Genomic DNA, 13,837 nt, shown 5'->3' on the forward strand with positions numbered 1-13,837 from the left:
GAACTTAGCAGGTGCAACATAGCGTTTCACCCTGGTTTCTCTAATAATTTAGAGCCAGCATTTGTCTTCGTTGCGAATAATAATCCCCCGAAGGTCGATGCCCTTAACGACGAGAATCAAATCATTGAGCGGGGAATTTTTTCAAGCGCAATAGGTTTTTGTTTTGATGTTTTCATCGCTTCTAAACCTTTATACTTAGAGGTCATGAAATATCCGAGTGATGTTCAACTGAGGGCTCTATCAATTGACAATTCCGAATGCTTTATAGGAGCTTCCACTTTAATTTTATTTCTGCATTTTTAGATACGTAGTTAGTTAACTTATGCTGGTACAATTTTTGATGTCGGATCAGGTCGGTAAACGACCGTCAACTGGAACACCAAAAACCAAGTATGAGGTCACACCCGCAGATGAGGTTTCAGGTCAAAATAACAAACTTTTTTCGCACGCGGAATCACGGGAGATTATTGAAATGCTCACTGCTACTCACGATGACGGTGAACAGAAATCAAGTCTAACTAATTCAGTTGTGAAAAGTGCTAGTACTTCAAAAACAAAAACGGACCAATTATTGATTGAAAGTGAGCAGCAACCAAGTCAGGTGTTGTCGCCTTCATCCAAGCAGACACCAGTGGCTTTTAAACGCTCTTCAGTACCGAAGCACAAGCAATTACGAATCATGATTGAGAAAAATTTCCTACAAATGAGCAGCCATTTGTTCTTATTCATATTCCAAATTGTGTGGCCAACTTTGGTTTTTGCAGTACTTCTCGGGTTCATCTATTTGTATCTGAACACTGGAGAAAATAAAGACATGCCTTCCTGTTTCTTAAGACCCAGAGCCTTGCCGTCTGCGGGTTATATCCCGTTCATGCAATCATTCATGTGCTCCAGGTACGATTTTGACAAATAAGAAACAAATATGATTAAAAATTTCAACTAGAACCTAGTGTTATTTCAACTGAAACTAGTGTTATTTATGTAAAGTAGTACCGCTGCAATGCGCTGAATTCTTTTGATCAAAGGTAAAATCGGCATAAGCAATTCCTGAGTTTTTATTTGTCAAAATCTCACTCTTAGGAACAATTTATGCGATGAAGAGCAGAAGCCGCCTTTTGGGATTGACTCACCGTTTGCAAAGATCTGGCTGTTGTTCTCTGAAAAGATAGCCCCTCAGGGAAAAGTAAGTTACATATTCAAAATTTCGCATTGTATGATTGAAGGAGCAACTGAAGCTGCGAGCAGCTTAAAAGAATGTTTGACATGCAAAATACTCACTTAATCACGACTGTACTGTGCTATTAGGTTTTCATTTTAATTTCCACGAAGAATATGCTATTCGTGAAACTTAACAATCATCTCTCTGGATTGCTGTCAATGTTTTGTATGCTTCAGGCACTCCGCGGTATTGTGGAAAAGCAAAAGGTTAGAAAAACAATTTGCTTAGTTCATGGAACCAATAACGGTCGAATCAAATAAAAGTTGATGAGTTATTATTAGCTAAGGTAATATCGCGCTAGGTTGGAAATATGTGGTAGTCCAATTTTGGGGCTAGCGTTACCGAATGTTTCAATGTCGAGGGTATTTAGAATAGTTATAAAAGTAATGTTCCCGTGTAATTAAGACTGGCAACTTCGTAGTTTAAAAAAAATGTCCTGTTGGAAATTGGCATTTGTATATCACTTTTTTTTTCTGGGAGCCCGTTAACTTCTAATACCTCAAGTATTCTATGCTTCATAGTTTTGGTTCATAGTTTGAACTTTGACTGTTTGTTTGGTTTAGGATGACCTTATGTGGCTACAAGAGTCAGGTCTGTACGCGATTTTCCGGGTTGGTGCCTTTTTCAACACCAGTGACATGAAAGGTGGCAAGACTGACTTGCCTGAGGGTTTCTTCAAGGCATTGGATCAGTCAAGATTTAATCCAGGGAAGATGCTAAATGAACTGAAAACATCAGCCAAAGTTGAAGCAGTTATTAGTCAACTTGACTCAAGTGGTAAGAAAATGCTTAAATGCCATTAACTCGATCCTCTCTCTGTTGAAATTGATTTTATATAGCCTACAAATCTTAATGCAGCTATTTCGCCAATATGTCGGGTATTACTTAAAAAGTATATTTTTGGATAAATATATATGTACGTATTGAGAAATATCCAGAAAAATTTTTGTAGGGAAACTACTTGGAAGAAATTTCTTCGTCGATGAAGTTATTTCAGAGTCAAAAGAACCCACCGATGCTAGTAAATGCTTTTCTAGGCTTGAATAGTGTACTTTACACAGACTCACACGAGTTCTCTTGTTTTTGTCAATAATTAACTGTTTAGGATCCTTTCTTTTTTTTCAATTGCCTTCTCTGGAAATTGGTTTGTAGATTTAATGTGTTAGGAAGTCGAACCACCTCATGACTTAATTAAAAGCCGTTTCCTACAATTTTTGTATTATTGAGTCAGCGGTAATAAACGGTATGTGTGTGTTTCATTCCAGACGCCTTGTTATGAAATTTTTTATCGTAACGGGGGTATATTCTGTGTGTAAAGTCGCTGTATGCTTTTAAGTCAAGGAATGGCTTAGCCGATTTATGCTGCGTGTTTCAGGGTACATTGATTGGTGCGCTAGTGACCCTAAAGGGTTTCCAGACTACATAGAGTTGCCTCCCTTGAAATCTGTGGGACTAACTTCAGATGTAAAAATGACAGCTTAGCAATCTGTCGCTCTTTTGTTTTCTTTGATCTACATAATTTGTTCTATCCTAATAAAGTCTTAGTGCCTCGAAAACGCATGTTTTTGAATCACTGTCATCCACTCTTTTTTAAATGGAATGCATTTGGTAGCTTATGACAGGGTGGTATTCTTCGTCGAGTTGTTGTTGCGTCAAGTTCACTTGACTTGTCTTACCGTTTTTCGTTTGTTTACCGTAGTCTGTATTAATAAGGATTAAAGACTCAACGTTTTCAGAGAACTTTGGGGAAAAATGCATGCGAGACTGTCTTGTTCTTCAGCTAATATCACAGTTTCTAATAAAAATTTAATTAGGGAAAGTTTTGGATGCCGCATCAACAAATCACATCCGTCCTGCCCTCCAAGCATGGCATGCGTGATTTTACAAAACGCAACAATCATATTTTTATCTCAATAACAGCAATGCCTTAAAAGGAATTTTTTTTTAAAATGGTAACAAAATAGATTAGGTCCCAAATAGATCACGTCAGAATCTGAAAAACAAAGGAGCGAAGTTGTATTTTATTCAATTCTTTCGATTGTAATTTAGGACTTGTTCTGCCGCGGTCTTGACTTTTTACAGTTCAAAGAATTTGAATTGTATTCGTGTGCTGTCTCTTTACAATCCAAATTATGTGGATTATTTTGGTGTGCTGTCGTTTTTTGTTCACACTTTTTTTCGGCTTATTGACGTAAGTGAACTCAAATTAGAGTAGTGATTTCAATCACGCTGGAGTAGTAAAAGGCGCGAAAACCGAGTTTGAAGCGCGATTTTTTCTCAAAGTACCATTAAAGTTGAGTGAGGAGTTGGCATTTGAACGAATTTTAGGTTTTTGAAAGCAAATTTTTCTCGTGCGGCAATTTGACTGCTGTTTCCAGTGTTTCTTCTCTTGAGTGCTATTATTATACATATTTTTTTTATTGACGTCTATTGATTTATATCTTTGATTGAAATTGACTTATCTCATTGACGGGCAGCTAATGCTTTTTTAAACTGTGACACTATTTGTCATAAAATGTTATTGAAAACTTGATGCTTGCCCCTTGTTAGAACTATCTCAGTTGTCTGATCACCTAGTATCAATAATGAAAGTGTCATTTTTTTGATAATGAGGCATTAATGAACCTAGTTATGTGTTTGAGTTTATGGCTAGTGGTTTTCAAGAATTTGACAATATTTGTTCTTAACATATTTTATTGTTTTTTTAAAGTTTTGAGAGTAGTTTTTTTTAGAGTATTTGTTGTCCTTTTTGTTGTCTTATCGTTTTATATCATTAGGCATAGGCTTCTAAGATCAATTATTTTAATCGACTTAATTGCTGCAGTTCAGAGCTAATTCTTCATATGACTTTGGCTTCCATACTTTTCAAGAAAAGTTATCCAATTTTTGATATTCTGTTGGTTAGTTCGTTTTCTCTTTGTTTCCCTAGCGACAAGTATCAATGGTTACTAAGGTGCCTGAATTAATGAGTTGTAATGTTCACTGAATTTTGGAGTGTTAATAGTATTTGTTGTACTTATTACTGTTTTATCACTTAATCTCACTTATGGTAGTTGTCATTGGTTTCCTATAAGTGATAGATGAATCTGATTAGTAATTTCAGTTCCCAGCTATCATTTTGAAGACTAGGACACCTTCTTTTTGGAAAATAGAAGTGTTTTCCCTTCTCACCAATAAATTTTTGTTTCTATTGCGCCGTAATTTTATTTCCAGTGAAGTGTTTTGTCATTTTAAAAAGTTTTATAATGAAGATTCGGTTAAGGTTTTGGGTTGTAGTTATGGGATTCCCTGAGTTTGCGCCACTGATTTTAAAATTTGATATTGGCCAATTTTCTTTACTCGCTAAGTCTCGCGAAATGAAATTCTAATTGTTTTTGGGTTTTTCGTTTTTTTTGCGCATATGGGGTCAGGTGCTTTGTTTACTCTCGTAGATTGATGATGCTTTAAAATAATAATCGTATTGTTATAAGGGTTAGTCAATTCTTTGGATTGTTATTCAGGATTTGTCCTGTTATGTTCACATTTTCTTCTAAGTGCTGTCCAAACAGGTTTTCAGTTTTTCGGTGGGAATTTTTAATAGCCGCCCTCATCTCTGCAGGCTATTATAGCGCTCCTATTTTTTTACTTCGTCGAACAAAAAAATGTTTCGCTTTCCCTCATTTTGCCGCTTTTTCAACATTTCGCGTGAAATCTTTTTGACTTCTCTAGGCTAGTTTCTCTCTCTCATTCTGCTAAAACTGATTTTCAACATCAGTTGTTCATTAAAGCAGTTCAAAATGAACAGAGTCAGTATAAAAAATTGAAGTCAGAAAAAGAAACGGGATAAACCCATAAAGCCCAATTTTAGATGCCCGCTATTTGAACTTTGTTCCTATAAGTCTTAGTTACCACCTCTAATGCTTATTGGTATTGATAGTAGCTCCTGTAGCCTCTCTCTAAGAAACAGAAGTATGTTCAACGACGAAATGCCATCAAAATAAATCGGACTTAAAAAATGTTTTTGTGCAAAAATCCTTTTTTTTCAATATCTATTCTTTCAATCCCAATCATGCTTTTTGGAATCAACGGCGGCTATTTTCCGGCAATCTGCCGGGTATGTTTTTTACATGCGTCCTTTTAATTTGTTTTCAGTGTTTCTTCTCGAGTGCTATTAAACTAATATGTATTTGTTCTTATTGCTTCCTTGTGCAATTGTTTGAATTGATTAATAGGCAGCTATTGCTTTTTATGATTTTGACACTATTTGTAGTCTTAGAATATTAGTGACAATTTGAATTTTTCCCACTTTTCTAAATATTACTCATGTCCTATCACCTAGTATTATTAATGACACGTCTTGTTGGTTGCTAATTAGAAATAGATAAACCCATTTAATGGTGTGATTTTTAATAGCCGCGAAGCGATAGCGGCTATTATTGGGGACATCGTGGTTTTTTTTTTAATTCGTCGTCTCCATCGATGATTCTTACGACCTGACTTCTTGGAATTGACTTCTTGGAATTGACTTCTTGGAATTGACTTCAGTGACTTCTATTGCTTTGCAGTTAAAATTTATGTACGTGACGTCGTTTCTGCTTTTAGGTCAATTACGTGACTTACCTCACTCAAAAAAATGACTTCTGAACTCACTTATGGAATTTAATTTTCTATGAAGATTTACTAGTTAATAGTGTGCATCTAAGTAGTGCCAATCTTATATGCCCTAATTCGTGATTATTAGTCTTGAGTTTTTGATTTCGAATATCAGTTTTGAAATAGCTCTTTAAGGACTTTTTCCTTATAGAACGTATGTGTCAAAAAATTGACAGTCCGAAGCTAACCCAAAAAGTCTAGTGGTCTATTAAAGGACTGGTAGTCGATCTGTCTATCTTATTTCTTTAGGTGTTTCAATTCATGGAAGGCCACGAGCGTCTATCGCGGCTATTTTCCGGCAATCTGCCGGCTATGTTATAGATAGCGGTTTTCTTGACTTTGACACCATTTGTTCTCAAAAAATGTTGTAAATTTTTTGGGAGTAGGTATATTGTTTGTTGTTTTAACATATAATCGCATTAGGGAAATGTCTCATAGGTTACTAATTCAGATTTAATCTATCGATTTTTTGTTTTAAAGCGATTGATTGCTCTGACCTTGACCCTAATTTTTTTTCAAGAAATATTGTTTTCTTTTCAGGGATTTTTTGCTGCGTGTTTTTTTGTCACTTTGTTGTGTTATCTCTTAGCATCATTAATGACAAGCCTCAATAGTTCCTAAGTATGCATATATGAATCAAGATAATCGTTAGAGTTCATAGCTATTGCTTCCCATGAATTATATGCTGTTCGTTTTCATTAATATTGGCCAATTTTTTGAGTGAGTGTAATTGATCTTGTTGGGGTCTAATCACTTAAATACAAGAAAAATATAACATTCTTTTATTGCGTAGCTAGCGCATTCGGTGCTGTTTATACTAATAATGGTCAATAAGAAGCCAGTTCTTTGGTTTTTGCGAAAATTGATTGTCTTTTTTGTCTCGTTGTTTGGTCTAATTTATGACAGGTTGCATTGGTTGCTAACGAGGAAAAAGTGCATCTAATTAAATACATGAGATCTTACGAATCGATTTTATGATTTAGATATTTTTGAAAATTAATGGTTGATTTAGTGTTGCAGTTTCTGTTTTTTTTTTGTCTTTTCGCTGCCTCTAAAAATACTATTCTCATGATTTTGTGTGAATTTCGCCTCAGTTTTGAGTTCTCTGAGATTGATTCTCATTTTAATGATGCGTAGAGTCAGTGTTTTTATAATGTGTTAACATTTTTTTGTTGCAAAACATTTTTTTTGTTGCAAAACGCTAGATCTTGGAGAACAAAATATTCTAATTGTTTCTAGATTTTTTGTTTAGTGTTGCGCGTATAGGATCTTGGGTTTTTGCCGGATTTAATTTTACTGTAAAATTGTTAATTGTCATGTCAATGTTTAAAATTTTTTTTCGATTGTTATTCAGGACTTGTTCGGCTATGCTTTTTAAAAATCTGATCACTCTTATGACCTTTTTTTATTGTCAATGAGAAGTCAAATTTGAGTAGTGATTTTAGACAGATTTTAGTTTGGAGTAGTAAGAGGAGCAAAAATTGAATAGTTAGGAGCCGGGACTTTTTTCAAATTGCTTTTAAAAGTGAAGTGAGAGAATGTTTAAACAGATTTACGTCTTTTGAGAGCGAATTTTTCTCGTGCGGCAATTTGACTTGTTTGCACTATTTTCTCCTCATCTTTTCTGTGATTATTTTGAAAGGTGATACGTGTGCTCTTATAAAGCTTAATCTCAGCTGTTTAAACTCCACAAAGAGAAACTACTAGTTTTCAAGATTTAGACGCTATTTGTCGTCAAAAAACGTTTTTTTTTTAGATTTTTGCTTGTTTTTTTTGGTGTTATGTTATTTAGTCTATATAATCAGCGGTCTCAATGGCATCCTGGTGAAGTTAATTTATAATAAATTACTTATTTGAATAGAAGGTGAACCGTTTTTATCTAATTTGACACTACTTGTTTTCAAATATGTAAAGATTTTTTTTGGTTTTTCATCTTAACGGTTTTTTATTTTTCTCTAACTCAGATTATTATAGACAGCTATGTATTTCCGTTGAAGGCAACAATTTGATTCAATTGTAAGGTTGGCGATCAAATCCAACGTTTTTCACGACTTTGACACAACTTGCATTCAAAACTTTTTTAATGGATTTTGCCGGTTTTTTCGTTGTCTAGTTTTCCGTTCTCTTGGTCTCATTAATAATAGATCCCGTTGGCCATTAAATTAGGCTTTTTTGACTTATTATATTTCAAAACTGAAGGTTTTTATCGAATGTGACAACTTGTTTCCGGAAATTATTAGTTAGTTTTTAGGTTTTGCGAATTCTTAGTCACTTAGTCTCATTAATGATATGTTACTAGGTTTTCTAATTAGTCATAATTGAATATTTTTATTTTTTAATTTATAGCGAAAGGTTTTCACGACTTTGACAACACTTCTTTTGAAAAATGTTTATCATTTATGAATTTTGCCCTTCGTAATTTTTTTTACCTGTTCGGTCCCTTTATAATTAAACATAGCTCTCGTTTGCTCTCTAATTAGGCATAATCGAATCCTCTTAGGGGATTCACTAATAGTTTTTTTTACTTTGAGACCATTTGTTTTAAAAGTTTTTGAGCTGTTGATTGTTGTGTGCATATGTTGCTTCTTTTATGATCCCTAATTCTTTTTTATTTTAATTTAAGTTGATATTAGGTTTCTATGTTGAGATAACGGAAAATAAATTGTAGAGTTCAATTGCTGTTGGATTTCAATGTTGGATGTCACATATTTGCACTGAAATTGATCGTAAAAACACTTTTTTGCCAAATGTTTGTTTTTTACAAAGTTTCCGTCTGATGTCTAAGCTACCATCGAAGTTCACGTTGTTTGAAATACAAAGTTCAATAACTCTATTTCTCTAAAAGTGAAAGAAATAAATTTGCTTGTGGATTTTTGTATTGTTTACTTTCGTAGATGTCTTGGTTTATGAATTTTGCATTATCGGACGCTGCGTCTAAGGAGGCTGATAGTGCTGTCTTCTGGCCTTTCAAATCTTTGAATTGTAATTCAAGAATTGCCTTGTTATGTTTTCTTAATTCACCGTCGTCCTCATTTTTGTGACGACCATTTGGGCACTTGCCAGTAAGTCAAAATGCGACATTTTTTGATGATTTCTGCTCCTCTACAGTTGAATTTGAGCGCGTGACGTGATTTTTCCTGTTTTCTGCATAGGTTTTTAGATCTTGTGATAAGTTTTTTAAAATCTTTCAAAATCTAAATTGAGAAAGTAAACTTTAAACAAAATGGAACAGATGTCATGCAAGCGTAATACTTGTCAGACTATGTTTCTTGAAAGACATCGGCGTATGAAATTTGATTCGAAAATAAGGATAGTTTGAAGCATATCTTTATCAGAGGGCCTCAACATCCTATTTTTTGCGGCAATCTGTCGGCTATGTTCATTCTTTGTTTAGAACGAAAATGAGCGTTTGATCTTGATAACCTAATTCAGTTAAATGTGATTGTGTTGAGTTCTATAGAAGAGCGCTATTGCTTTTTTTTTTAAATCCTGGTAGTCGTCTTTCGAGCACTGATACTATCATTTTCGCCCCTTTGTGGTCTCGGTCATTGAAACAGGGTGTTTAAACGAAAAAGTTTGAAGGATGTGTTGCTTTGTGCAAATTCTTCCTTCTGCAAGAAAAGCAAGCAAGTGGCTTTTTTCTACTCGTACTATTTTTAGGTTTTGAGCAACTGTTTGTTTAATTGCTCAAACAAAATTTTAGTTCTGGTCTGGTGGTTTTTTTAAAAGAGATTTGTATTACCGACTCGTCTGATCGATTTTTTTTGTCTGATTATTTTTCTTTTTGTCTACAAAAACGGACAAATGGGAATTAATATCCCTTAGATCCTTACGGCTCACTAGTCTGCAAGTATGTGATTGAGCCAAAATGCTAAAGAGATGTAAATTTATGGTGTGATGGGCGGTTCTCAGTTTAACCCCCCCCCCCCCCCTCCCTCAAACACTTCCTACGCCGCAATCCACTCTTAACCCAGAGCGCTCCACCCCACGCCCAATTAGCCCGGCGTTAGTCGGCTATATTTGTTTTTGTCTATATGTAGCTGTTTGAAGGGTTTTCTAAATGTTCAGACGGCGTTCCATGCTGATTACTGTAACGTTGGGGTGAAGTCTGGTGCCTCTTTCGACAAAACTGATGCCAAGAAGAAAGAATTTTACAAGTCTCTGTTCACTCCTGCCGCGACTGCAGCCAAAAATTTGAAAAAGAGTAATGATTCTACGAAGAAAATAGACAATTTGATGAAGGCCTATTCGTCTGAAGAGTACCTGAACGCATCTTCAGCTTTCTTTGGAGCAATGATCGAAGTTGGAATCTTGCTGACAGGATCGAAGTCAGTGTTTGGTTAGAATTTTATATTTATTGTTTAATCAATGCAATGTTTTCGTATCAAGTTCCACTAAGCTGTTCGATTGGCTAAAAGTAAGCTGTTGGATGACGTGAAGTCGCAATTAAGGAATAGCGAGACTATTGATTGCTCTCGAACGAAGTTTGAAGCCTTTATTGTGAATGTGTTTGTCTTTTTTTCACAAAAGGCGAGAATTGAGTTTTTAAGTCTCGAAGAGGAGTTTTGTTTTTAATAGCCGCCCTCATCTTCTCAGCCGGCTATTATAGCGCTCCTATTTTTTTACAATTCAAAGAATTTTTACAATTCAAAGAATTTTTACAATTCAAAGAATTTGAATTGTATTGGGGCGCTGTCTTTTTTACGACTCGAAGAGGAGTATTGGAGAAGTCCTTTTTTTAAGAGTGAATTTTGAAGCGGGAAATGAAACGCGTGAAAAAATTTGGAGTGATTTTGGTACTGAACAAAAGTGAAAAGCGGAGCGAAAAGAGAGTGGTTTTTGTTCATACCGCTGTTTTTGAGAGAGCGAGAAATTGATGTGTGAAAAAGTTTTCTCTAAGCGAGCGAAATTTTTTTGTTCACGTGCGGCATTTTAAAGCAGTTTTTTTCATTTGTTTTGGTTAAGAGGTTTGGTTATGATTTTGCTTTAATTTTAGGCTGGTTTCGGTAGTGGTTTGAAGGTTTCTGGAAATTTATATGAATTTTATGATAATTCGGATGTTTTTAATGTATTTTGCTGATTTTCGGGCTAATTTTTGTGTTTTTTTTGACGATTTTTTTGTTTACCAGCTCAAATGGGTTTTGAAGAAACCCCTTCTACTTGAGCAATTTTATGATAACGATTGGTTACAGTTTTGTGGGTAAGAATCATTTTTTTGTTGAGAAATATGACAAACAATGTGCGAAAATTGGAACTATTTTTCTTAATTTTTTGCAGTTTTTTGTTTTTTTTTCTGTTTTTAGCTAAGTTTCTTTGCCTATTGTTTTGCGAGCATCTGGATACCCTATTGACTGAAGGGAATTTTTTTTTTGGATTTATATGTTTTTGAAATATTAAAAAATTTAGTAACTTTTTTCATTTTTTCAAGTTGTTTTTAAGGGCTATTTTTTTCATAATTTTAGCCTAAAGTATTTTTTTTTCAAAATTCAGATAAGTGGTTTTTGTAAGTACTAGTTGTTTTGATGAAGTTATTTTGGCAGAAATAGTTTTTTCGGGATCTCAATTTATAACAAAATTTGATCCGATTTTTTATCATATTTTAACAGATTTGATTTTATTGTTTTTACTTTTTTGTTTCATGACTTTGTTTCAAGATAATCATAAATTAGTGGAGGCACGTTTTGTTTGATGAGTAGTTGGATGGCGTTTAAATGGATTTTCACTTCGAGTCGTTTCCGGAATTCTTCCGGCTATGTTTTTTTTTAAGATCTGTTCACACATTTTCATGATTTTTGAAGTCAAATTGGAGTGGCGATTTGGTCACGCCGAAAAAGGAAATGGAGCGAAAAAGCGAGTGGTTTTGCGGCGTCAAATTTTTTCGCTCTAAATTTAAAGTAGAGTGAGAAAACCGTGTTTGAACAAAAATTCGGTTTCTCGCTAGCGGTTTTTTGTTGACTTGCGGCGATTTCACTTTGATTTTTACTGCTTTTTTGATTTATTGCATCCGATTTGTTTCTAAATAATTTTCCCAATCCATTCACAGCTCATTCTGGACCTAGTTTTTTGTTAGAATCAAAATTTATCTTACTAGTGGTTTTCTGTTCTCCCTAGCATTAGCATTATTTTGACTATGATTATGTTTTTGTCATCTGATTTTTTTTAGAAATGGTTTGCGCAATTCACACTCTCCGTTCTAGGTTTAGTTGTTTGTTAAGTCAATGAAAATTCTTTGAATTGTACGTCAGGAGTTGTCCTGCTATGTTTTTTTACTTCGTCGAATAAAAAAATGTTTCGCTTTACCTCATTTTGCCGCTTTTTCAACATTTTGCGTGAGATCTTTTTGACTTCTCTAGGCTAGTTTCTCTCTTCTCTCATTCTGCTAAAACTGATTTTCAACATCAGTTGTTCATTAAAGCAGTTCAAAATGAACAGAGTCAGTATAAAAAATTGAAGTCAGAAAAAGAAACGGGATAAACCCATAAAGCCCAATTCTAGATGCCCGCTATTTGAACTTTGTTCCTATAAGTCTTAGTTACCATCTCTAATGCTTATTGGTATTGATAGTAGCTCCTGTAGCCTCTCTCTAAGAAACAGAAGTATGTTCAACGACGAAATGCCATCAAAATAAATCGGACTTAAAAAATGTTTTTGTGCAAAAATCTTTTTTCTTCAATATCTATTCTTTCAATCCCAATCATGCTTATTGAAATCAACGGCGGCTATTTTCCGGCAATCTGCCGGGTATGTTTTAATTTTTATGACTCGAAGAGTATTGTTATTCTACAGGTTTGTTTAGTTGAACTAAGTTTGTTCATGACTTGAACTTTCACTTCTTTCTTTTCGAACATTGACTTTTTTGTAAGAACGTTGACTGTTTCGAACAATGGAATTTAACAGTAGCGTAGTTTCGAGTGTATTGTAATTAGGACCTACTGATGGTATTCCAGTTCAGGAGGTCATTTTTTCCCACCTACCCCCTCGACATCTACCCCCTTACCTACCCCCATGTACCCCTCAATTTCTACCCCAGCTACCTACCTACTCCGGCGCATATAAACTCGCGACTTACCCTCAAACTAAAACTGTGTCTGAATTGGTCATTTGACTTCTGTATTTTGTTATTTCTTTTGCTCTTTAATATTGGCCATATAGGTGAGGTTAATTAGGAGTTTTTTTCGAGTGGTTGCTGGTATTCTTTCGGTTGTGTTTCGATAGCGAATGGAAGTTTCTTCATGACTTCAACTTCGTGTTTAATAGCCGCACAGCGATAGCTGGGGCTATTATTGGCCTTCTCTTGGTTTTTTACAAATCAAAGAATTTGAATTGTATTGGGGCGATGTCTTTTTTTTTAAGATCTGTTCACACATTTCCATGATTTTTGAAGTCAAATTGGAGTAGTGATTTAAAAAGGAACATTGTTAAAAAGGTACACATAAGTATAAAAAGCAAATGGTAAAAGAGGCAATGTAAAGTTAAGAATATAACATTATGTAAAATTATAAAATCATTAAATTACTTAATTAAAAATTTGACCTTACATTAAAAAACGGCCTAAAATGCGAGCATAAAATGTTCTCACAATTTTATATGTACATCGTGAAGATTAAAAATTAAAATTAAAATCTAATGCTCTCAATGTCATCTTTTATATCTGTTACTTTTGGGTCCTTCAAAAATTCTTTCCAAAAATATTCTTTAAGTTCTTTTTTTAAGGAAGCTTTCGATGTTGTTTTCAGTCTAATATTAGAAGGCAGACTATTATAAATTGGAATGGCTTGTGCAATAAAAGAATCAGTTAAAAACTTATTGTTCTTTATCGAACGTTGCTTTTTTTGACCTGTCATGTTGTTTTATTCTCATGGTAGAGAGAGGTTCAATTTTATATGCTTGAAGATCGTTGCTGAGTAAGCGAATAAAATATTTTGAGCAACGATATTTCAAGAGAAAAGAAACTGGTAGTATTTTCTTGTGAAGTTTGAGATCTGT

The 13,837-nt window shown here is 34.3% G+C and overlaps 1 protein-coding gene across 3 annotated transcripts in view; it reads left to right on the forward strand.

The window, feature by feature from the left end:
- The first annotated feature begins 281 nt into the window (after positions 1–281).
- Positions 282–13,837, forward strand: part of LOC142345662 (phospholipid-transporting ATPase ABCA1-like) — a 77,952-nt gene continuing 64,396 nt past the window's right edge. For all 3 annotated transcript variants that reach the window (XM_075397866.1, XM_075397861.1, XM_075397865.1), the window contains exons 1-6: positions 282–894; positions 1,081–1,183; positions 1,396–1,425; positions 1,783–1,996; positions 2,595–2,683; positions 9,920–10,190. In XM_075397866.1, the coding sequence (XP_075253981.1) occupies positions 323–894; positions 1,081–1,183; positions 1,396–1,425; positions 1,783–1,996; positions 2,595–2,683; positions 9,920–10,190 (1,279 nt within the window). In that variant the 5' untranslated portion in view covers positions 282–322. The remainder of the gene's footprint in view (positions 895–1,080; positions 1,184–1,395; positions 1,426–1,782; positions 1,997–2,594; positions 2,684–9,919; positions 10,191–13,837) is intronic.

The sequence above is a fragment of the Convolutriloba macropyga genome, chromosome 9 (assembly GCF_964194025.1).
Source record: "Convolutriloba macropyga chromosome 9, txConMacr16.3, whole genome shotgun sequence".
Classification (NCBI taxonomy): domain Eukaryota; kingdom Metazoa; phylum Xenacoelomorpha; order Acoela; family Convolutidae; genus Convolutriloba; species Convolutriloba macropyga.